The sequence below is a fragment of the Stegastes partitus genome, unplaced genomic scaffold, assembly GCF_000690725.1.
Source record: "Stegastes partitus isolate 25-593 unplaced genomic scaffold, Stegastes_partitus-1.0.2 Scaffold348, whole genome shotgun sequence".
Taxonomy (NCBI): domain Eukaryota; kingdom Metazoa; phylum Chordata; class Actinopteri; family Pomacentridae; genus Stegastes; species Stegastes partitus.
Window position 1 is genome coordinate 282,463 of NW_007578079.1, and position 26,167 is coordinate 308,629.

Here is a 26,167-nt window from a genome sequence, read left to right on the forward strand (position 1 = left end):
GTGGAGGTAGAGGTGTTGGTGGTGGTAGAGGTGGTGCTCGTGGTGGTTGAGGTGGTGTTGGTGGTGGTAGAGGTGGTGTTGGTGTGCATTCTAAAGTTGAAAATCCGATTCAGTTTAATCCATTCTGTTCTCACCAGTTCATGTAAGTGGTGTGATGTGGGCCTGTAGGCTGGTCCCCTGGTGGATCTGGGGTCAGCATCGTCGTGTTTCTGTTCGTTTTGGGGGTTCCAAGGAGGAAACAATGATTTCAGTAGCTTGAGGTTCAGCTGGAGCATCTACAGGTAGAAGCACCCACATATGCTACATGAGATTTAAATACGAGGCTATTAAAGCAAACTGTTGAATATTTTTCTCTGAAAGTGTGAGGAGTACAAGCAGCAACACAAATACCTGAACCTTCCAGATGAGTCGGCTGGTTGTAGTTTGGATGGAGCTTAGCAGAGGGCATGTATGTCAGCAGGAATGCAGCTGACATTCAGCCTCTTAACTGTTGAGCCGGACCAGCTAGCTGTTAGCTGAGCTGAACAGACGATGAAGACGATGACGTGATGTGTTTGGCCAGATTATTCTCTCACACATCAAACACTCAGACATGAGTCTCAGCATGTTTCGCTTCAGGTTTGTCTTCTGGATATGTTTACTTTAGCTGAGCACAAGGCTGAAACAGTAATGAATGACTTGGCTCAGAGGCTGCAGCTCCTTGGCCTGTGAGCTTGTAGCTTACACTATTTATCATAGCTGGATTTGTCACAGTCAGCCAGGCCCTGAATGGCTCATTCATAAAGCTCATGACACGCTGTACTCTGCAAACAGAGCTTGGTGGAGAGCCACGATGCTCAAAGTCCTGTTAAGCCTTCTCCTGACTGCTCTCTGGGTCCAAACACATGGAACCACCAACAACCAGCAGCAGCACTCCAGTGTCCAGAGCCCTCTGGCAGGTCGAGCTCGGTCGTCCTGTTCTTGACACAAACTTCACTTTGTGGGAAAACTCAGCAGTGTGAATGATGCTTGGAGACTTGGGCTAATTTGCTGCAACAGGACAGAAGGCCTGCATCCAGAAAGGTTCTGGCGCCGTCTGATGGTGTGGTGTAACTGTGCTTTGTGTCCAGCGGTGCTGATCGCTCTGTTCTGCTCATAGGAAGATGGCAGGCAGTAGGACTGGACAGGATGCTGGTTCAGTTTACACTCACCAGAACAGCTCGCATCTACTGATCTACTTCCAACATGTAAGAAACAAAAAGCATCGCGAGATCTGCACCTGGACGAGCGTCTTCCATTTTTGTTTCCTGCTATCTTTGCACTTTAGGATGCGCAGCACATCAATGAGTAAAGGCAGAAGCAGCCATTCCTACAAAGGCATACATTATAAAGCTTAGATCACAACTGTTCATCAGCCACAGCTCCTGCAGCAGGGTTGAGGCCCTGATAGGTGACGGGCATCAATTCAAAGCTCAAGGTGGCTTCATTAACCTCTTCACAGCCGTGGCTAGATTTGTAAACCTGCTCTTTCTTTTGTGTCTGTCTCGGCTTAAGGCAAAGATGAATAATGCAAACACAGAGAAAAGCAACACATGGTGCAGGACTGTGTGTACATCTGCACACAGGACAAGGCAACAACACTGATCCGTAGATCTTCCCTGTATCCAACAGGTCAGAACCATGCGGTCCCGCAGCAACAGTCTGGAGGACGTAACCAAGGCCAAGCAGCCTGCAGACGCTCGCAAGCGATCTGCAGAGCGGGAGGAGCCCTCAGGACGGGCGGAGCGGCGCAGTCGACACCGGGAGCCACCAGATGACACCGGCACCGTTCAGCGGAACCACAAAACCACCAAGAACAACAGCAGCGCCGCTGGGACCAGTGCTGCAAAGGGCGGCCGGCGGGAGAAGGGCAGGGACCTGTCCAGAGACGACCTCGTCTTTCTGCTGAGCCTGCTGGAAGGAGAGCTGCAGGTAAGACTTGGATGCAGCCCTGGGAGTCTTACAGGACTCCTCACTATGTGAAGTGTTCTGAGATGACATGTTATGAAGTGACGCCGTGTAAATAAAACTGAATTGAAGTTCAGCCGTTCAGCAGCAGAGCGGCCTGCAGACGTGGCGTTGACCCGGTCGGACATATAGCCAGACACGCTGGCTACGGGGGCACATGATGAGGTAATGGACAGCTGAGAGCTGAAACCACTTCCTGTCATTCCAGCGCTGGATCCAGGAATCCCCTGGCAGTGCTGCTGGCTGATAGAAACAAGGCAGAGTCTGCCATGGTGACGAGGCTCGATGAGCCGATGCAGGGAAGCAAAGCAGACAAAAGCAGAACGCAGGTAGAAGAATCTATTCCAGCCATAGATGGTCAACACAAAACGACAATAAATCTGGAAATGTTAACCCTCTGAATACCAAACAGGTTTTTGGTGTTTTTATTTATTTATATTCTTTAAGTGTCATCAGACTGGAAAAAACGTTTTTGTTTTTTTTCTTATTTATTTAGTTAGTTTAACATGTTTTGTTTGTTTCTGTGCTCAGTGCATTCACAGACTGGGTCCAGCCCAGTCCACTCATGTTTTTATGTCACATTACTGTTGGTCACAGCTCAGCCAATCACGTCTTCTCAGCTGCAAGGAGGGAAGATTTATTTATTTTTTAATAAAATCTAAATATTGCAAATGCCTTATTTCTGCTACATATTTAAATAAAATAAAAATGTCAATGGTTACGTTGACACCTCACCTCCAGCTCTTCAGGACCAGAGACAGAAGGAAGACCACTGCTGATCTTCAGCCAGAGATGCTTCTAGACCAGAGTCTGAGAAGGTCTCCAGAGTGACCATATGAGACGACTGATGGAACAAGGCTTAGAGGGAAGAAGAGCTGCTGAGAAGCTTTACTGAGGCCTGCAAACATCCAGAAACACCTCAGGTTTGCCAGCGAGCACAAACACTGGACTGTAGATGACTGAAGAAGGTCCTCTGGACAGACGAGTCCGAGTCGGAACTCTTTGGTCAGCATCGTCGTGTTCATGTCCACAGAAAAGCTGGAGAACGTTTTGATGCCAGATGTACCCACAGGGGAACACGCTGGAAGGTTCCATCATGGTATGGGCTCCATTAGTGGAAACAGCAAGTTAGTCAAAATCAACGGCATCATGACCCAGAACGTCTACCACAACACCTTAGTGCATCATGGACCAGAACGTCTACCACAACACCTTAGTGCATCATGGACCAGAACGTCTACCACAACACCTTAGTGCATCATGGATCCCTTCTGGACCGAACCTGACTGGTCGTAGGTTCACACACCAACCAGACAATGAGCCCAGCAGACTTCAGAGCTGTGCAGAGACCATCTGACCCAGAAGAAGGAATCTGGAGTTCTGGAACTGATGGACCGGCCCAGTCAGAGTCTGGATTTGAATCCTGTTGAACAAATTTGGGATGTGGTACATTCAAAGACTGATCTCGCAAAGTTTCACCAAGTCTGAGGAACAGCTTTGAAAGATTTCTAGAACATCTATGTTTTCTCATTGTTATGACACGTGGTCTAATAAAAGTGTTAAGCTATACACATGTATAGGACTTAATCACAGACTCACCATGGCCAAGCCCAGCTGGCCCTGAACTGTAGACTTAGAGTCTGGACTGTGTCTTCCTTCCTGCTGCATGATGGAAGTCTTCTGTGTGTTAATGCTCTAAGTGGTTCCACCTTCTTGTTCCACTGCAGGCCAGAGACGAGGTGATCACAGTGCTGAAGGCAGAGAAAATCGACTTGGCCCTGCTCGAGGCCAAATATGGTTTTGTTACGCCACAGAAGGTCCTGCAGGCCCTGCAGAGGGACGCTATCCAGGACAAGACCGACGTCTTCCAGGAAGACATCTATGAGAAGCCCATGGTGGAGGTAACAGCAGATCTCAGTCAGCTGATCAGTGATCGCCTCGGTTACTCAGAACAGCTCAGAGGTGACATGACAGATGTTTTCTCCTCCCGTCACAGCTGGACAAGCTGGTGGAGAAGCAGAGGGAGACACACCGGCGGATGCTGGAGCAGCTGCTGATGGTTGAACAGTCACACAAACAGGCCTTGTACAAACTGGAGGACGAGAAGAGGAACCACGGAGAGTTCATGAAGAAGAGCGACGAGTTCACCAACCTGCTGGAGCAGGAGCGAGAGAGGTGGGTCGACCCAAACACAGAGCGAGCAGATGAGTTGCTCTCTGAAGTCCACTTCATCGGACTCATAGATGTGGGGTGACGGCTCAGGCCAACATTAGCACCAGACAGGAGCCAAAACAGAGCGGTTGGTCTGCAGCAGTTCACAACCTGAGAAAGATCATGTCCACACAAACATAGAAAGTAACGTGGGCACTCATAGTTCTGACGTCTGGTTTCAAGGCCAGAAAGCAGATCAGATGGAAGAGTCTCCTTAAAACACAGAGCCAGACTGTCGTGTTCAGACCATCACTTCAGGGCATTGTCAGATTTAAAAGCAACAAAAGGCTTCACCAGCTTCATCCACATGTTCTCCAAGACTTTAGATAAACTCTGATGGATAACGTTGGCGTAACTGCACCGCTACAGGAGTGATGTAGTAACGTTGTACGGTCCAGACCTTACAGACTCGTGAAGCTTATGTGAAGTGTGATAGTAAAAGCTGACTAAACTCCCCTGGCCATCCGTGCTGCTGATTCTGTGAAGCTCCAACAGGCAGAACAACCGTATGTGATGACCTCCATAAGCTCCCAGCATGAGTTCAGTCCCTCAGAGCAGCATCAGGCTGAAGCCACAGTTACAGCTGATGCATTTTTCTTATTGAAGCAAGTCCCTGTGGTACGAGTGTCTTTACGAGTCCATGTCAGCATGTTCTCTGGAGTTAGAGGCCCTCTTTAATCATTTCAGCAGACAGTGTGGAAGCCAGCTGATCGTACTTTACTCTGTTCCCATGGCCTGGTGCTGCAGGATGAGCACAGGCCTTCTGTACAGCTCAGTGCCTTGCTCAAAAGCACAGCGGTTCAAATCCCTGTCCAAGCCCAGCCCCTCAGTGCAGCCAGTGTCTTCATAATTCCCCTTAATGTTTGCATGAACTCAGCGTTCTTCTTCAGGATTACGGGGAAATCCACCTCAGAGCTGCGTTACTGCTGTTCCCATGACCTGCAGCTGCTCCTCCACTTTTATGATCACCTTTTATTGAACAAACCTGGAGCAAACCAGGAGTTGTTTCTGGAGATAATCCAGCGGCCACAAGCGGGAGGAGACGCTTTCTCCACAGATAATTTACGTTGGAGCTTAAATACACAAACAAGCTGCACGTTTACAGGCCGGCTTTATGGGAACACTGTGAGAAACCAGAATCCTGGAGAACGGTTGTACGGCAGGATCTGGGTTTGAGAGCCGGCGAAGCTGTGGAGCAGCATCAGAGCGTTTACGCTGCAGGTTCATCATGAGCTGCCATGGCAGCCTCTAAACTGTAAGCCTTCCTGTCTAGCGCCACCATGAGGCTCATATTTAAGCTCTACACTGAAATTCATGACAACAAAACATCTTTCTCTTGGTCACTATTCTTTTTATTTTACTTTTTAGATGTGTTCCATATTTTTGAAATACACAAAAAATGTCAATAAAATTACAAAAAGATTCTATTTTACCAGTAATTTCCCAGTGCTTTTAGTTTACTAGTGCATCCTTCATTTACAAACACCCCATGTGATCTAATGTCAGGGAAAGCCTAGAACATGAGCTTTAATTGTGGAAGAATCTATTTTCCAGTATTTTTTGGGCGCTGCAGCTGCTGCAATATTATTTGATCTGTTATCTAAATATATACATATAAATTATATTGTAGGCAACGTGGTCGTTCTTGTTCATGTCAATGTCCTTCATTAAACATTAAGAATCCAGAAAACACACATGATCTCATGTACAGCGAGAAAAATGATTTAATTCTGGAAACTGACTGTTTTTGAGCTGCTTATTTTCCATTATTGAACAGTCGTGTGTTGTTGTGTTGAGCCGGCACAGCTCCCTCTTTATGTACTTATTGTATTTCACTGAGTGCCATCGATAACACCTGCAGCTGAAACCAGAAGTTTACATCCACTCTATAAAAGACACATGAGCCTTTTCTTTCTCACCATCTGACATTAAATCAGACTAAAGTCTTCCTGTTTTGGGTCAGTCAGGATCACCAACATTATTTATCTTCACTAAAGGCCAGAATAATGACAGAGAGAATGCTTTATGACCATAACAACATAGGTGCAGCTGTATCTGTGTGTTCAGCACAAATGAACAAAGGTTTCTGAGCTGACGTCGGAGTTTCCTGGAGCTCAGCTGGACTGTGAGACGTTACAACTACTTCTGATGATAGTGTCGGCTTGTTGCAGAACTTCTAAAGCCTCCAGTGGTGAAACTATTGTTCATAACTACGTCGTAGTGTGAGATAACCTGGGATGAATTGTTCTGAAGTGCTGTGTCACGCTGCCAGCGAGGAGCTGAGGTGGAAACACGCCGGACTAATTTGTTCAGTGAATGTCACAGGTAGTAGGCAGTGCTCTGTTTACCGCCTCCTCAGCAGCTCACACATCTCACACACACTCCTATCCAAAGAAAACACACACACGCACTCTCAGCAATTAGTCCTGCAGAGGAAGCACAGCTGGACTGTGGCCCGTGACCTATTGGGACGACCACACCGCTGCACTTAGGCTGCAGCCGAGTGTTTGGGTTGGAGCAGCGTGACCACGGTCTGCGCGTCGTCACCGTCAGGAAGGACAGGCTGCCACCACAAACAGTCCCCGTCCAGCGTCCAGCTAACAACAGCGTGAGAAAAGGCGAGCGGTTTAACGACTGACAGGAGAACAAAAAAAGGAAAACTGAAGTAATGACTAAGACGTGTCGATCCCACTGCATGTTCAACAAGATGCCAGATTACCGTGGAACAGCTGATGAGGGTCAGCCCTGAGCTCGCCAGCAGCCCTGGTGGAGAGGTGTCTGTTCAACATCTGCCACTGTCGTCTGTCTGGTTTGTGTCGCTGAATGTGTGTTATTGTGGAAGTGTGGAGGTGTTCTCTGACCTCATGCCCTCCCTGTTCATCCACACAATCCACACAGGAGAGGGCACAGGTTCTGGTGCTGCCACTTGGATAACGATATATGTTAATGAGGAGAATGCATGCTCAGGAGGATGTGTTGGGCTCCTTTGTTTGCTCCACAAAGACAGCACCATGTGGCAGAACATCTTCTACTTCTGCAGGTGTTTCTAGTGATAACACTCTATTCTCAGGTTCAGACAGGAAATAAGGACTTCCTGGAACTGATTCATTTGAAGTTCTGACATATTAGTTGGACAAAACTGTCCGTATTCAGACTCACAGCTTAATGATCTGATCTGATGACTGAACTAGTTTGCTACAGAGACTCTGCTGGAGACCTCTGGAATCAACCTGTTTGGCTTTCTCCAGGTTTCATCCTAAGCTAAAGGTGTCTCAGTGGTTAGCACCGTTAGCGCCTCACAGCTAGAAGGTCGCCGGTTGGCGTCCCGGTGAGGACACCCGGGATCTTCCTGCGTGGAGTCTCCATGTTCTCCCCGTGCAGCGTGGGTTCTCTCCGGGTTCTCCGGCTTCCTCCCACAGTCCAGAAACATGCTGAGGTTATTTATGCTGTTAAACATCTAGCTAACAATAAAGCATGTGCAGTCAGCGAATGCTGTAAAAAACGCACATTCTGAAGTCGTGACGTCACTCAGCTGTGATGAACCGCCGGTTCTGGGACTATTCAGCTGAACTGGGCTGAACTGCAGGCTGTGTCCCAACCCAGAAACCAATGATAGTGAAGTATTTACTGCATGTAGAGCCACCACCTGTTGTGCTGGCGCTGGTACCACCCGTTCTACAGGCTGAGTCTTACTTTAGTCGAGTTCTGTAAAATCAATAATCAAAGACATTTCAATTTTCTTTAATCTTTCTATGATTTACTTTTCCTTGTGTGGTAATGTACCAGAGGACATGTTCCCTCTCCTTCATGGCTGTTCTGGTTCAACAGACTTTATAACACAGTGAAAGAAGAGCCCACAGTGAGTCCAAAGGTACCAAGACAGTGACCTGAACCTCCACCGCTGTGACTATTGTACCGTCACAACAACAGAACTGGACCCACGCTGAAATAAATCAGTCATCCATTGGTCAGTAAAACACAACGTTGATCACAGGAGAGCCTTAACAGAAGCTCGGGGGTGTATGTTTCTGTCATCTAAGCCTCTACAGATGTCATCAGGAGCAGGAAGAGAGGCAGAACCTGGTGGAGGCTGATGAATGCCCAGAACACGAGGTGTGTTCAGCGGCTTCTGTTTAACGCTGCACTCCTTCCTAAACATGATTACAAAAGGCTTAAAAACTGGGAAAAAAGCTGCTAATTCTAAGCAGAGAAGCCACTCATCACTCGTCTGAGGGTCTCTGAGGAGCACTGAGGGTCTCTGAGGAGCTCTGAGAGTCTCTGAGGGTCTCTGAGGAGCTCTGAGGGTCTCTGAGGGTCTCTGAGGGGCTCTGAGCTGGTGCAGGATGGAGACACCATGGAGCCCTCTGCCCGTTAATCTGCTGCTGCATGATGCATTACAGCTGCATGCAATCACTTCCTCTCACAGGTCAGTTTAAAAACAGCACGTTGTGATTCCATCCTGGGCTGAGGTGGAGCAGGGAACCGACAGAACCAGTTTCTTCTCTCCTTGTCCCAGTGCACTCACTCCTCGTGTCCCTGCTGCTTTCTTCATTCTGACCTTTCACACAGCCGAACCTGTGACTGACCTCCTCCCTGGAAGCCCTGTAAAGCCTGTAAACCCGGGCAGGGGGCTGGACCCGGTTCCCTCTGACAAACTGGATCTAGCAGCGGCCCGTGAGCGATGAGCTCATGGCATGGCGGCACTGCAGCAGCAGCAGAGCGGCGTCCTAACCACCAACAGATGAGACTCAGACCTGACTTCAGCCCACATACATGCTCCCTGCTCACATCCACGGACCGACCGGTGGTTCTGTTCTGCTGCTGCAGTTCAGGGAGACAGTTGAGTTCCACTTAAAGCTGTCATGTGACAGACCGTGATGCTGCTGAAGCCTCACCGACTCCACATGACAGCAACACGGCAGGAACACCACACGCTCCTGTGATGTAAAGTCCATGTGGACAGTCCTGTGCTGACCTTGTCTCCATCCTCCTCCTCCTCCTCACCAACACCTTCTGCCTCCAGCTCACTGGAAGCATTTCCTCCAACACCATAGCTGAGAAAGGTTTTAAATTCCACTTCCCACTAAATGAAATGAGAACACACGTGAGCTGTAGGTGTCTCTGTGGAGCCTGAGTTGCTGTAATAACAACTGATCTGAAATCAGATCATGACTAACACGAATGAAACGCGTGTACGTTCCCATAAAACATCCACGCTGACGCTGTGTTTTATGAGTGGCTGCATCATTGTTTATGGGGAGTAAACAAAGCTGTGTGACAGGAAGCAGCTTGCACACGATGTGGAATGAAAAGACGCTGACGTCATTTACTGCCACAGCAGCAGATGATCAGCCGGTTCTCAGTGCCGTTAGGAGGACGGTAGCTGAGAACATGACACCACATGACCTCCTCCTCCACCTCCGACCATCTGCAGAGCAGCCATATACGTTCATGACATCACTCATGTGGATCAGATTGAGCACATTCCTGAGCGATGCCCTCACATCGCTGAGATGCTTATTATCCAGGCCGAGCCGCTCCTCTCCAGCGGAACACGGTGTTTCAGGTTGTTTTACGAGCTGGGACTTTCTGGTCGGGAATGATCGCTGTTCCTGCCTCTGCAAGTTCACCTCACAGGCAGGTTGTGAACTCTGCAGGAAAGGAAGAAAGTTGAACACGGTGTTTGTCCAAATGACAGCATGTTGTAGGAAGTTGTACGTACACGTCTTCCTGTGCGTGCATGAGCAGGATCTGTCCTCACCTCAGCGCCGTCAGCATGTTATCACAGATCTGCTCATTCATCAGCTGCAGCTCTCTGCGATGCCTCGTCCTGACTCGGAGCAGCAGCACACCTGTATTCCTCCCACAATAGCTCTGCCTCCTGCATTTTACATACATTCCTGCTCCAAGCCAGGCTCCAGCGCCGCAGATGATGGATGAGAGCTTCAGATACGGGACTGAAGATGTTTAGAAACGTGCAAAGAAATGATGTGTAACTCTGAGACGTAACACCTTATGAAATTAGGAGAGCAAACATGTCCAAAGCGTTTTTCTGAAGCTCTGCGTCAAACATTCCCTTTTAAGGGAAGGAAAGCGATTCCTCCAGATATGTGCTTTGAAGCCAGCGCTGCATGTGGAGGTCAGGAATCACACAGATACGACACATTCAGAGACAGCCTCTAAACACACAGCGGACCTGCAGCCGGGTACAGCAGAGCTCCTCACAAACACTCGCTGCCTTGTCTCCACATACGTCAGGACATCGCTGGACTCATCCTGAACCGGAAAAACTTCCTGGAATGTTTTCTGCTCAACACTGAACACATGAACAAACTGAACCAACACAGAGAAACAACAACGGCTGCTGCTGTGTCCCACTCGTCAACAAGTAGAGGACGGTTGGTAAAGTGAGGACCATTCAGGCATCCACACAGGAATGCTGGATCATCTCCATCAGGAGTGAGCAACAGAAAGGAATAGATTACTTCAGCACTGTGTTTAAGTACAGTTCTGAGGTACTTCAGCATTATCTAAGTACATCAATCAGAGGTCATTTCACTGTTTTTATGGATGCAAATACAAAAAGTCAAGCAAACACGAGAACATCTATCTGAAGTGAGGAAACATAGAGCTAGACCTGAATGCATCTGTTAAAGAACTCTGATCAATATCCAATACTGGTCATGCTTCTAGTACTTCTCAAGTTTGTTTCTATACTTTGACTGCATTTTACTGACGGTGCGTTTGCTGATTTTTAGGGAAGCCTTGTTTCCAGACAGCACAGATCAATATGCTGCTGTGATGGGGTTTCATTTGCTTCATACAGAGTGACCTCTGTGGATACCTGTGAGCTACTGGGACACCTGCAGAGCACTCAGTAGGCGATGTTCAGTATTCTGACCAGAATCAAGCAGATGCTCTCAGAGTGAGCAGGCAGAGAAGCTTCAGATGTGGGCTGTGACCGACATCAGCGGATGGACGGATGAGGTTATGTTGTGCTGCATTAGTGTTCTTGTTCCACCTTCATGTGTTATCTAGACGCTCATCAGAGCACCACTCCCACGCTGTAGGAAAAGCTGAGCGGCCACTGACCTACTGCTGGCCAACACTCTGCTCTGCTCCGGCCAGAGGACGGCCTCCACCTCACACTCATCGGTCTGCATGTGCTCTAAGGGGGAGGGTGTCAGCACAAGCCTCCCTTCACTCCTTCTCTCTAGCCTTAGATGGCATGTAGGACTTGTATCTTCTGCTACAAACTGCTCCATGTTTTCTAAAAAGCTTTCCTGCATCACAGCTGAAGAGGTGAAATGGATTTCCTCCCCTGAAGAGAGTGAGGCTGTCAACATACTGCTCTGCTGCATCTGTACACTGGGTGGTAATCAGGCCCAGTGGTTCGTCACTGCATGGCGTAATGGGATTACATCTCCCTGACAGAATGCAGCGATTAGACCTCACCAACCACAAGGATCCAGCCTCGCTGCTTGTACTTTTCCAACCTTTTTTAGACTTGTTATAAAAGAAGTGGAGCCTAAAATAGCAGCGACATGTTGTGTGCCGTTTCAGTACAGGTAATGGATGGAGTGTACCACTTTGGCAAAGCTTCTGGAGCGACTCAGCACACAGGAATGTGAAATAAAAAACAGCCACAGTTTGATTCTGTCACGCTTTTGTTTTGTAAAATAAGCAGCTATAAAATCAGCTTTTTCCACAAACTCACAGACTGCAGAAGGTGTTCTGCATCAACACTGAGAAAAAGGGCTTTTGTAAGCAGTACTTATGCAAAGCTGCATTTTCCTCTAAAGAGCTAAAACCTGACTGGAATATCTCAGGGTTTACCTCTGAGTGTGGACCCGACACGGTGCTGTGATGACCTGAGTCTGGACCCGACACGGTGCTGAGTCTGGACCCGACACGGTGCTGACACGGTGCTGTGACGACCTGAGTCTGACTGATGGAGGTGAAGTGGTGACCCTCCACCTCCTCTGACTGGTGAACACCAGGTCGCTGCTGCTGGATGAGCCTGACTGTAAACATGAACCTAAATGCATGACAGAGCTTTAATGCCTGTGTCCACTACTATAGCAGCTAATGGATGAGTGATAGCAGTGCTACATCACAAAAATCCTATTTCACAGTATGATTACACACAAAGTCCTCCTTCAATCACTGAATAATCCTCCAAACTCTCAGCTCTGCTCAGTCACTGCTGAACTGCTCTGTACACAACTCAGTGGCCTGGCGTCCAATCAGAGCCACCATGTGGACCAGCACGACCAATAACAGGCAACCCATCCTGACTGTACGCTGGCAGCTACATCACAGCGTTCATTTGCATTACTGGTTTTGCTGCACATCACCGTCTACACTCCACAGGACTTCTCTTGACATTTTACACTTATTGCATATTTTGAACTGCATGTTTTCTTATTGTTTATTTTGCCTGTTTGTCAGTATTTATGGTGGGGGTATCTATCTTGTGCTGTCACAACCGCATTCCTCCTGGGGATGAATAAGGTCTATCCATCCATCCATCTATCTATCCATCTATCCATCCATCTATCTATCCATCTATCCATCCATCCATCCATCTATCTATCCATCTATCCATCTATCCATCCATCTACTGGGGATTAATATAGTACATCCATCCATCTATCTATCTATCCATCCATCCATCTATCCATCCATCCATCCATCTACTGGGGATTAATATAGTCCATTCATCCATCCATCCTGTTTCTGCTAACACTGAGCTAAATACAGTGCAGATGAACAGTCTGACTAAAGTTAAAACCTGATTTAAACTGAGTGATTGCTCTGAGACGCTGGCAGACAAGACCATGGAGGAAGTTCACTTCAGCACATCTCATGACCTCATATTCTGTTGGAGCCGGTGGGAGGAAGCTTCAGTTTGGCCGAGCCCTACAGGCAGCAGAACTCCACCTATGGGACGGTGTCTGGCGCTGACAGCCATTCCTCCAGTCATCCTTCTCTCTCACTTCATTACAGCATGGAAACTCTGGCCACATCTCTGTGTTCACGTCCCACCGCACGGCGCTCGTCCTGACGGAGGACGCTGTGCTGTGTCCAGAGCAGCATCCTGTCTGCCGGTAGCTCTGCTGGTGATTTACACCTCCATCGCTGCCCTGCACCTCGTCTGAACCACAACGAGTCACACCGGAGGTCAGGAAGACCGCCACAACACGTGATAGACACCACAAAGCCAAAGCTGTGCCATTCCTATTAGTGACAGGTTTCACTCATGTCACACGTCTACTGCGTCTTCACCAGAATCTACATCCATCAAAGTATCTGCTCCCGTCAATCCACGGCTGGGTTTTATGGGTTCTGTGTAAAACTGAAAACAGCTCTCAGGGTGTCAGAAGGCATCTGATTGGAAGGCTGTAACTGTTCATTCAGGATGTTTACAGCTAGCAGGGCTCACTCTACTGTTCCTCGGCACAGTTGTGTCTGATAGAGACCGAGGAACAAAGTTTGGTGCAGCTCATCCTGAGCAGCTCATCCTGAGCAGCTCAGGGAGGCGGTTCTCCTGCAATCACACAACTTCTGAACATTTATCATCTCAAAGGAATTCAAAGCAGTCGGGTTTCTGGTTGTAAATCTCCGTGTAGCACAAAGAGGGAGAAAGTAAGACGTGTGTTTGTGGTTATTGTGGACGTAGAAAAAACATCTCAAGGCTGCATGTTGAGCTGAAGACGGAGCTGCTGAGACCGAGGTGGTCGGGTGTCAGGCTGTGATATGGAAACCAAAACGTAAAGCTTCAGGGATCGACTCTTTGGCAGGAACAATAGCGAGCTGTCAGACGGACCACCCTCTCCCAGTGCATCCTGGGCTTTGACAAGAAACCCCAGAAACCAGGAAACAAGAGCCAGGGCTGGGTTTTAAATTCCCTGCCCCCAGATCCAGCGCAAGGTGCTGCAGATGACTGATGAGAGCGTTTTCCTGTAGCGTACGAGGCTCTGCTCTGCTGCAGGCTGGAATACGACCATAAACACCGTCTGGCCAGACACGCCCTTCCCTCAATAGAAACGAGTGGTTCTGTACATATTTCAAGGAAATTAAGAAAACCTGATCTGTATCTGCGAGCAATGTGCTGAGAAGCAGCTTTTTTATGTGAAACAACGTGGAAGCAACGTTCAGCAGTTCCACCTTTTACAAGCCCACCAAGGCTCTGCAGAACTGGAACTGAGCTCCCAGTAAGACGCATGACTGAGCAGAAAGCCCAGTTCTGCCTTTCTTTAACAGCACGAGAGGAGCTCAGAGCCGAGCTAACGAACACAGCCGTGGCTGCTCGGACCTCCTCGAGCGGCAGCGTCACGACAGCAACACAAACATCCACCTTCCTCCGCCCTGAACTCTGAACCGCACTCGTCCTCTGAGTCAGTTCCAGAGCAAAACGGTGCTTCTGATCCAAACCCAAAACCTCAATTACACTGCGTTTTTCCAAGATTAAATTATGCAGTCAATTTAGTTTTACTCAGAAATCTGCTGTCCTGGTGCTGTGCTGACCCGGTGAGGAAGTGCAGCCTCAGTGAGCCGTAGCCGGCTGGCACTCGGTCCGATTCCCGTAACACTGAAGGATCAAGACGTCAGGCGGATCATACTTTGATGGGGTGGATTTGATGCAGCAGGATTTAAGACAGCTTGTGCTCTTTGCCGTAAAACATCAGAGCAGTGATCATATCAGACTCTGGTCAGAGTGCGCGGCCTGATATCTCCGGACAAACGTTTGTGGGCTTGAAGCAGGGCCGGAGGTGGGAAGAGTGGGCCGGCTGGAGGACGGCTACAGGGCTGGAGAAACAGTTTAAAGGCTCTATCCGGCTTCAGGAGCCTCTCATGGCTTCGTGACGTGGAACAAAGCGAAAGGATCCTTATCAGTATGGAGACGAGCGAGGCCGCAAAGAGCTGAGAGCGTTTTACTCTGGTTCCTCTGCTGCATTCACCTCCATGATAAACACACTGGTTCTGATGTCACTCCCCCTGAGAGTCCACAGGTACCACAGCCCTACCATCACCTACACTCTGCTCTACCAGATCCAGAAGGGTTGTGCAGGGTTTAAACATGCCGAGGAGGAGGAGGAGGAACGTATCTGTGGTTTGGACTCAAACACCAGAGAGAAGAAATGCTTTGCCTGGATCTCTCTAATTTAATGTAAGTATAGCATGAGCTCATCTCCTCGGCGCTCTCTTTTCCTTTTTTCTGTTTCAAACAAAGAAAATTATGAGCTCACATTTGGAGAAGCCCTACATTACAGCCAGGTTCAGGCTCAACCCAAGAAAACCAGAAGAATGTGATGCAGCAGCCCATCTTTGTGCTGCACTGGGCCCGGGCGGACCATCACAGGGACGGGCACGGATCTGAACCTCAGCTCTACATCTGAAACGAAAGCCGTTCTCTTGGTCGAAGGGTGAAATTAAATGCATTTTTAGCTTCAAATTAAAAGCTCATTTGTTTTGGGCACAAACACGCATATTCCAAAAAAACAGCGGTTAGCTGGTTTTAAATTCCAGCTCCGGAGTTCAGGAGACTGACGGCTGTGATGGGAGAGTTTCTCTCGGCCCGTTTTGGGAGCTTAGAGCTGGACTGTTCCCGTGGAGCTGCTGAGCGACAGCAGTGAGCAGGACTGGCACCACATCAGCAGGTTCCAGGTGTTTCTAAGACTGCAAAATGAAGCACTGCACAAAACAAATGTGCAGCATTGAAACCCTTCACTCCAGCTCCACAGGCTTCCTCCACACATGAACCAGACACATAATTTAACATTTACAGAAGATTTGACCGGATAAATAGGCATCAGATGACCCGTCCATTGTTCTGTCAGAACACTGAACCGAGCCGCAGCTTAAATCACAGAATTACATCCAAATACTTTCAGTCTGTCTCATTCACACAATCTGCCAAAAATACACTGTTTGCATTAAACTGCTAAAAAAAAGAAAAAATCTGCATTTCTGTCCTCTCAGCTCAGACCAGCAGTCATGTGACAAAGGTTCACTGACTTACTGGGCGAACTGGGCTGAACTGCAGGCGGTGTCTATACGGCAGACAGGTGGAGGCACGGAGACGCAACCTGAACGGAAAATATCTGCAGTCTGTCCAGTCAGTGTTGGAAAACCGTCTTCTTGGAATAATACTGAACATAATCCATCCATCCATCTTCTTCTGCTTTATCCGGGGTCGGGTCGCGGAGGCAGCAGCCTGAGCAGAGCCGCCCAGACTTCCCGATCCACACACACCTCCTCCAGCTCTTCTGGGGGGACCCCCAGGTGTTCCCAGGCCTGCTGGGAGACATAGTCCCTCCAGCGTGTCCTGGGTCTTCCCTGAGGCCTCCTCCCGGTGGGACGTGCCCAGAACACCTCCCCAGGGAGGCGTCCAGGACATAATCATTTATATTGTTTTTATTTAAAATTTATATAAAATATAATCAAAGAAATTAGATTTTCCTTTTTTTGATTACTTATAGAAACATAACTTTGCTGTTGTGCACAGAAGACCCCTCTGAGTTCCTGTCAGCAGTTCAGGACTTTATGTTGCAGTGAATGAACATGTAAGCGAGCAAACAGCTGGACCAGAACCTGCTCCAGAGTGTTAACTGTAACCCACTATGATGAAAGCCATGCGTATTTATAAAAGTTACTAATGAAGTCAGAAAAATGCTAAAAGATGAAACAAGAGCAGAAGTAGAGATGTGTGCAGCGACGCCAACAGATGTTCTCACATTTCTAAAATATCTTGTAAAACCTCTCCTAGCGGGCACCCTGCCAGAGCTAATTGCACTAAAAGAAAATAAAATCACCATCAATCCTCATCATCACTGGGAGCCCGTGGACAAAGCTAAAGCTCATAACCCCCAGCACTAAAATGCCTCCTGGAAGCCCTCCAGATGTGAGCCATCTGTTGTGCTCAGTCACTGAGGTGAGGCTGGTTGTGTCTCTCCAGACGGTGACATCACTCCAACAGAGACGGCTGGACCCGGCGCTCAGGCTCTGCATTAATAACGCCGCTGATGGCAGCCTTCAGGGAGCCCTCCACATGCACTGAGGTGTCCCAGCGGCGCACTCCATCAGTGTTACACGTGTGTTCTGCCACGGGGAGCCTCACGCAGCCAAGAGACCTGCAAACACCACAGTGGTTTCCTCACATGCCCCTTCTGCTGAGCTTCTCTCAGAGGTTTTTATGGGCTGAAAGTCAGCATTAAAACCGCTTCTAACGAGTGAGAATGTGACCTGCTTAACCCAGGTTAGGTAACCAGAGAGCAAAGCTTTCTGGCCTCCTTACACACATGCTTCCATGGATTTATCCACCGACTTCTAGCAGCAACCTTTACGGGTTTTACTGTATTTACCAACTAACCACGCTTGGAACAGCTCTGTCGACTGCAGCTGTCCTACATCACTTTGTAAGTAAATGTAAAAGATGATACTGGTGCATTTTCCTTCTTCAACAGAGGAAACAACTGCTTGTGGATGCATTTGTCCAAACAATGTGTGCAATACAGACGTTTTATCTGAACGAGGCTGAACACAGAGCATGTAGGAAACAAATTCAAAGTGCACGGAGTGAAATATGTGTAGAGTCACCAGTGTCCCAGTATTAGTAACACCTGTGGAGAAAACAATACCGTACATGCTAATTCAGGGTTTTAAAAACCTTTGTATATTATAATCAAAGACTTAAAAAAGACCTGTGGCATTCTAACTTTGTAGTGACGTACAGAAGACACCTCTGAGTTCTCTCTCCTCCTTCATGGTTGTTTCCAGAGAGCTGCAGGACTTTATGTTGCAGAGAAGAATGAGCCCACGCTCAGTGAACATGAGACAGGACCAGCAAAGGCCCAGAAACTGCTTCACAGGTTGATCCCACCGTCCTGGAGCGGGACAGCGTGGACGCTGATCCTGTTCTGAATAGATAAAAAACTAAAAATAAAGATATATGGCAGAAAGCAGCATTTTAGTGGCATCATTAATTCTTCAAGCAGCAGTCACTGCCTCAACTAAATGAGATAAATCTAAAAGCACACGAGACAAAAGACGATCCAAGCTGAACTCGTCTAAATGTGGGCATGACATTCAACAAGCCACAAAGACTCAAAGCCATGGCTTGGCTGCTTCTCCTCACTTTAACTCAGAGACCCTTTGGGGCGAGTGGCCAAGCACTGGTGATACTGAGAGCTTGGTCAGGAAGTGAGCAGACAATAGAGAGGATCCCAGAGCGCCGGCCAGCCTCACCGGGAGGCTCAGTGATGTCACCTCAGCACACAGTCACGGCAGCGTCCCACTGAAGTCACACCCCTCGTCTCCAACGGCTATCATTTACATTCCTGCTGAACAGAGCAGCGGCTGGCTGGCTGAGATGGAAACGCTGAGAGACTCCGAACCAGATAAGAAGAGGGAGAGGAGAGGACAGAAGAAGTGAGAGGGAGGAACAGGTCCAGAGCTGGTGCTACTATACAGGCGAAGACATCTAACACACAGCCGTACTGTCAGCGACACTAACCATGCAAAGCTTTACATCCGTCTGCCTGCAAGTCCATCAAACACAGCTCTGTTCCACTAGGCTTCAAACACATGTCAAGTTTGGTTTGGGTTGTTTTTTGGGCAGGTTGCCTTAATTCAGGTGTTCAGAGAGACTGACGGGCCTCCAAACTGCCCAGATCTGAACCTGATCGAGCATCTACAGGACACACAGGTTTTAAATAAATACAGCGATGGCAGATGAAGATGTTGTGGAAGGCACCGCTACAAAAAAACAAGAACTATTCAGTCATTTCAGGAGAAGAACTGAATACACACTTCGTCCATTCAAGCCCCAGATCAGACATCGAAGCAGCTGGACGACGTCTTTAGGTTCTTGAGGACATCTCCAACCGTCTCATTTAGTTTTGACTTGACAGCGGTTCCATGTTGGTCACAGCACGGAGCTACGTCCTGATTGGCTGTAATCTGATAACACTTCACCAGGACCGTAACGGATGACCTGCCATTCATTTCTAATCTTCCTAATCCCCTCACATGTGAGCCATTATGCCTGAAAAACGATGTGTGTCATCTGAGGTCTTGCTCCTACTCTGGAAGTGAAGCGAGCCAAAGCCTTATGAAAGGGTTCACACACATGACGGATGAGGACATCTGGAGGCTTCTGTCAGGGTGTGTCCTCCACAGAGAGGCAGGAAGGAGGTCAGATGGACCGACAGAGATGGTGACAGGAGGAAGGAACTCCCACTGACACCACTTAAACATGAAGTGTACAGGTTTTGGCTAAAAAAGTCTTTTTGCTCCAGCAGCTTACTCAGAGCATTAGCATCCATGCTAACTGCACAACTAAGCTATGTCTATGTTCTCCGTATGAGGTTAAACATACTTCCAGAGAGTGACCCGGTGGAGGACGGAGCCCACTTTGGGAACCTCGGACAATGTGGTTGTGTTAGCATCATCAAACCACCATGTTTGGCGTGCACTGGCCCAGTCTGCAGCCAAGCTGGAGGGAGTGGGATTAGGAGCAGCAAGACTCTGCCAACAACTCCTGCACTGCTCAGGATAGGCTGGTGGCCCACAAGAATGAGTTCCAGTATCTCAGGCTGTCGTTCATGAGCGATCATCAGTGAAAGTGAAACATCAGACAGTGTCTGGTCTAGTTCCAGCCCTCACCTGCTCCTGAGCTCTGGGTAGCGGGGCATCAGGGTCTGGGTAGGACGTCCCCTGGGTGACTGTTCTGGAGGTTTTTGGGCTCATCCAGCTGGGAAGAGACTCTGAGGTAGAGCCAGAACTCACTGAAGGGACATCTCATGTGGCCTGGGAACACGAGGAACATCCAAGGAGGAAGTGGAACACGTGGACAGAAGTCTAGAACTCCTGCTGAGCCCGCTGATCACTGATCACATTAGAAACAGTCACTGGAAACTGCAAAGTTTAAATAATAAGAATTAAAAAATACCCTCAATTTGACAAATAAAAGTTTTAGTCTCACTGGAGGAAGCTTTTGACTTTGTGAAACAGAGCTGATGTGCAAACTGGAGACACAAACACATGAACTCCTGTCCCTGTTCGGCCTCTTTAGTCGTCTTTGTCTCCAGACAGCATGAAAGATGGCCGACAGCAGCTGACATTAAACTATAAGTGCAGCACGAAGCCCAACTGAAGACTTGTCACCAGTGTTTTTCTCCTGCTGGACACCAGTGTGTTGACTGTTGCTCCTGGTGCTCGGTGTACTACAGCTGTGTAGCCTCGTCTGTAGTTGTATGGTTTCAGTCACCAGCCCTGGTTACCTGCTCTACAGCACTCATAGAAACAAGCCCAATGCACTGTTTTCCCATTTTTTGTGACATTTAAAAAGTTTGCTGCACATTTGCTTGACAATCTGGAAGCACAGCTCGTGTTATGAACTCAGAGGCCAGACGGACTCCTCTGAGCCTCTAAAACCTGGACATGGACACCAGCTCTCAGCAGCTCAGGCCCAATGAGTCCTGCTCACGGTGCCAGCACCATGTTCTCTTGGCTGTTATGTAACAACCTGTTGCACTGCAGCTCATCGACTCTCTCCTCTGACTCTGACAGCGTTTGGACGGGTCCCTGGTTCTGGCCAGTGTTGCAACAGCAGTGTGATGACACTGCATCAGTGGATTTCACAGAGGACGGGTTTATTCCTTAGTGATGGAGTTGTGCAAGGATGGCCAGATTAGGAAATCCATTTCCTGTGTTTAAAGATGCTGGACAGTGTTTGTTAGTCAGAGAATGAGTAAATCAGAAGCTAAGTAGGAGCTCAGCGCTGACGGTTCCTCTTCTGGAGGCCTCCTATTCAGCACCAGTCTGTGTGTCCTGTGTATGACGGCTCCACTGAACACTCAGAGAAATCAGCTAACGTCTGCTTCCAGCATGCACACCTCAGCTGCAGTGACCTTCACATGAAGCCCTGCATGTGTTTCCACAAAGCTGCTCACTGACTGCTGGTCACACGGTCACTCCTCCAGGTGGAAGCAGCACTTAGATGTGTACGCTCCCTCCTAAACAGCAGCTCAGCCATGGAGTGCAGTTATCTGTAACTGCTTAAACACAGCCTTTGTTTGGGTGCAGGCTCAGGGTGGATCAGGACAGGCCTGAGGCTGGATGTTGCCCCTGGGAAGGCAAACATGAAGAGATTAGCCAGCTAGCGGTGGCACTGCTCGTGAGGTGGCAGCTTCCTCCTCCTTATTCATGACCGATGTGGGAAATGGGTGCCAACATGCAAACACAGCTTCATAAAGAGATTAGGTGGACACACAGGAGGGGAAGATGGCAGGAACGTTTATGACTCGACACAGTGCACTCCTTGAAGCTCCTTAATATCTGATGAGAGAGCAACTCTCTGATGCCTCTGTGGACGATTTAAGATGAGCGCTAATCCATCAGGAAGCCATCAAAGAGCGTCTGGAGGCTGATCCACCCTGCTCACCTGACAGCTGGACAGATTAGTGACTGCATGCGTGTATCACTTCCACTTCTGTCTGCTGCCAAGTCACCAGATCCTTGTTCTGTTGTTTAGCTATTGGCACCGTTAGCGCTGGGTGTGAAGCCTTTCTGTGCTTGTTTAATAACAGGAGTCTGGCTCTAAAGCTCAGGTTACGTCTCTGGAAGGGAAATGATTCTCAGCTTGAGGATCATCTCTAGACTATTGCCCCTAACGAGTAACCTTCCACCGAAAGTAGACCCTGTGCAACCTGAACAACAGCCCCGGCAGCCTCAGATCCATTATGTAAAAGCAGCTGCTACCAAGTTCTTACACTGTGTACATGTCATGTCTCAGCGGCCTCGAGGCTCTGAAATCCACCACGTCTGAGCAAACAACGATCACGACATCCTCAAGTGTTTGTGATCTGCATCTAAGTCCAGAGTGCTCGGGGGCTAATGACTATCAGCTGCACCAACGAGGGCAGCAGACGACACACGCCTGCCTCGGACTGAGCCCACAGAAACACACCGGTCCTCATGTCTCACTGCGATGCGATCCTTTGTTGGTCTGTAAATTACAGCCTCTCAGCCGTGCAGCCCTTCAGTCTGACGCTGCCTGACTGATTCCTGCCCACAGTCTTACATCACTCTGTGGCGCATGCTTCCTTTGTTATGCTCCTGGGTATAGGGAACTATTTGCTCCTATCGCTGGAGCTGGGAAAGGAAAACAACTACTCTCTTTCAGGAACTAAGAAACATGGGCTGTGTTGTACTTTCACTGAGCTCACATGGCGTGTCTCACATATTCAACCAGAGGAGACCTACAAGGTGAGAGAACAAGGCGTGCTCACCCTGTACCAGGAAGGGAAGCTGTTCCAAGTTTTCTAATTACACAAAATAGAACTAAGACTCATAGACTTGACGTTTCAGGCGACATGAGATGATGTGTTCTGAGCAGAACACAATGAGAAAGGGACAGCTGTGGAGATGAGCACAGCGCAGTACGCTGTGGGTTCATGAGGCTGCATGAGAAGGTGAATTCCTGGTTATGTAACAGGAAACAAGCGTTCTGGAGACGAGCACAGAGACGCCGACTGAACAGAGCAGTCAGATAGTGAACGGCTGTCGCTGGGTGTCCAGTGAACAGCTCGACCTCCAGCCCGACCTCCAGCTCGACCTCCAGCCCGACCTCCAGCCCGACCTCCAGCTCGACCTCCAGCTCGACCTCCAGCTCTTCCCATCCAGACCGGCAGACTGCTGGCAGCGTCTGCTCTCCGCTGGTGTCGTCACTGTCGCTGGTTTCCAGGCAACCAATCACACAGTAGATGTGAAGGTCTGGCTCTAACGTTTAACTGTGGCAAACAAAAGGCGATGTTTTACCTCAGCCATCATCCAAACCCAACAAAGTAGTCTCAAGTGACGCACAGAGCAGCAGAACATGAAAATATTAGAACAATAAAAACCACAGTAAGTGTGTACAGTCTGACCCGCCAGTGTGAAACAGCGATGCCTGAGGGGAACCAGCACATCGAAGACGTTGCTGCCCCAACATGTCACAGCACGGGGAGCAGCTGGATCATCACTTCATCTGTAACTTCAGTGGAAGACAAGCAGGAGGATTTCTCAGTGAACAGTGCTCGGTGAGCAAACAAAGGCCAGTCTTAGTTTTTATCAGACTAGGACACGTCTTTGGTGCAACACACCTCTCTGAGGGAACGAAAAGGTGGACAGCCAAAGTTATCCACTCCAAAACACTTGATTACACATAAAACGAGGCCAGAAAGTCTCCGATGGTGTGTGTGTACGCACTAAAACAACCAAAGATACTGCAGTGAAAAAAGAGCAGAAACAGCATGAAAAAGGGATGAACTCATCAATAAAAAGGCGAGCGAGCGCAGGTTAAAGATGCAGAACACAGCCACGGGTGAATCACGCTGGCCTCTAATAAGCAGTTCCACTTATTTGGACTCCACAACATGTGATCACAACAATGAACAAAAGGTCTGCAGCCAGAGAACGGCTGTAAAACACCGCGTTGGCCATAAAAGGCCAGCAACGTCCTCCTCAGATAGTTTAGCCTGGCAATCACAATCACGTTCCACTTTAAGAGCGGAGCTCACGCTGAGGCCCAGGCTGGGATCAGAACCGAGACACAGGCAGGAAAACACACAGAGATGGTGGACAAAGACCGGACGTAGAGGTGAGAACGAAGGTGAAGAAAAGAGCAGGATTAAAGAACACAAACGGAGAGAGGAGCGTGGAGACACAGTCCGGGTCAGGACACCAGAGAGAGATGGACTCAGGGAGCAGCAGGGAGGCACACATGTGGTTCTGATTTCAGCCCGGTGATGTCATGTATGTATGTCAGGTAATCAGGCTGCGTGGATTCAACAAGCACATGTGTGTCAGACGAGTGCACAAGTCAGGACCAGGACAGGCCTGTCTAAGGGGCAGCACCGATCACAGAACAAGACTCAGTGGAGAACGTGACTGGGTGTCTGGTTCTGCTGCAGGGAGACGGTGGCTCAGATCATGAGCATGTTGCTGCAGGGCACCAACACAAGCATGTAGATGAGTGCTGGGCAGACATGCAGTCACTCTGTAGCTCTAAGCAGGTCAAGAGAAGGTCTGCATTCTGCCATGGTTCCATCTGGTTCTGATATGAACGGGTCGTCAGACTGCCTCATATCAGGCACCAGCCAGCACATAGAGGCAGCGACACGCCTCGTCCTGGTTTCATGAGCTCACATCACAGCTGCTCTGCTCGACTGCTTAACTAATCAACGACACCCCACACGTCAGGCTGACATGAGCTGAAGGTTCAGTCTCTGAAGCTGTTCCGCTTGGTGAGACGACAGAGTGTAGCTCAAACCTCACCCGAAACCCTACAGCAGCAAACGTATAGTGTACGTATGAGAGTTCATTCTCAGTGGTGTCTGTGTCAGACCTGTTTCCACTGATGTGTGATAAAACGTCATGGTAACAACAGAAACAAGGGCTGATCGATAGCCAATTCAAACATTGATTATCACACAATCTGATATAACAATCTCACATGTCAGAAAACATTTTAAATGTGTTCAGTTTATGATCGAGCAGATGAGCCTGATGCTGTGAGATGGGAACAGCCTTCAGTCGGTGGTTGTGGGCGGGGCCGTATCACACCGGTGTGGTGTTCGGGGATGATAAGAACCAGAAACATTGCCATAAAATTTGAGTGAAACGCGCAGTGCCGTTGTTTTGGTCCGGTCTAATGCACATGGAGCGAGAAGCACGGCGGCGACCAAGGAGGAGGCGAGCGCAGTGCATCGACCACACAGCAGGCCTGGACCCGGACATCGGAGTATCCCGTCGTTGTGGTGGCGTCCACATGGCAATGTTGAGATCCAAATATTCGCCCGCCACCCGATGGTGGAAACAGAAGCCATCCTGAACTGGCACCAGCACCAGGTACTGCCTGTGCATCCCGCCCACTTCCACAAAAAGAACGGTTCTTTTTTGAATTTGCACCAATGCTGTGCAGTTCTGAAGTGATTTGTCTCGCGCTGATTCTATCCTCAGTTATTTCGTTATCGCAGACGTTCTCATGTACATGGCGAGAGATGTTTTTCTGCCCTACCTGGTTGAGTGACTGAAGCTGTCAGTCCAACATTTCCCTCTCACATGTGGTGAAGTACCAGCACAAAGCCTCTGGTTCACCTTCAGCTCCTTACAACATGACTTCTGCTCCAAACTCCAGAAACAGGAGCTCGTTTTCACCTGGCAGGTAGACAGTAAAGCTCCACCACTGTTGTTGTGATGGTGCTGTGTCCTGCTGTGGGACAGAACCACTGGAAACTCATTCTGTTTGGTGGCATCTGATCCACACGGAGGCTGCTTTATGTGACGCCGCAGTAACAGCTGTCTGAGGTCACCAGCAGTGGAGCTCGTGTTCGTCACTTCACCTGGAACTTCAACAAGTTCTGAGGAACATGTTGAAACACCAGAACAGCGAACAGCACACGCTGCTCATCCAAGCCGAATCCCAAACCTCCACATTCTTCAGCGTATCGTCAGCGTATCGTCAGCGCTACACTCATTCCAAGGAGGTTGTGTAACACATCTTCCTCTCCCTGCGATCCGTCATTTGGCAGAGGCCTGTCACAGCAGACATGTTTGTGTGGCCTGCTCCGCTGTTTGATCCCCGACATCTGTTTCAAGTGTACAGTGCTCAGGGCTCCCAATACATCCAGACCCAGAAATAGAATCTAATTTTGGATGACCGAATTGTTTGTTCCAAGAACAAACTGTTTGTTGCAGGGAAATGGGAAAGAACACTGAACTGAAATACATCATAGTTTGGGCTCAGCGGACAGTTGTTGGACTCTGTGACACCGAGGCCACAGATTGTGAAATATTGTAGTTTGAATTGTCTGAAATCGATCCTGCTGGAGCACCAGTCCCCCTGGCCTCCAGGCAATATGTTAACATGGGTGTCAAGACTGTAGAGGGCTTAGGGAAAAAGGCTCTTTAGGGCACAGGAATC

At 48.8% G+C, this 26,167-nt stretch overlaps 1 protein-coding gene across 1 annotated transcript in view; it reads left to right on the plus strand.

The window, feature by feature from the left end:
- Window positions 1–26,167, plus strand: part of filip1l (filamin A interacting protein 1-like) — a 64,387-nt gene that overhangs the window by 27,207 nt on the left and 11,013 nt on the right. The window contains exons 2-4 of the mRNA XM_008284131.1: window positions 1,651–1,950; window positions 3,714–3,887; window positions 3,983–4,161. Of these exons, the coding sequence (XP_008282353.1) occupies window positions 1,660–1,950; window positions 3,714–3,887; window positions 3,983–4,161 (644 nt within the window). The 5' untranslated portion in view covers window positions 1,651–1,659. The remainder of the gene's footprint in view (window positions 1–1,650; window positions 1,951–3,713; window positions 3,888–3,982; window positions 4,162–26,167) is intronic.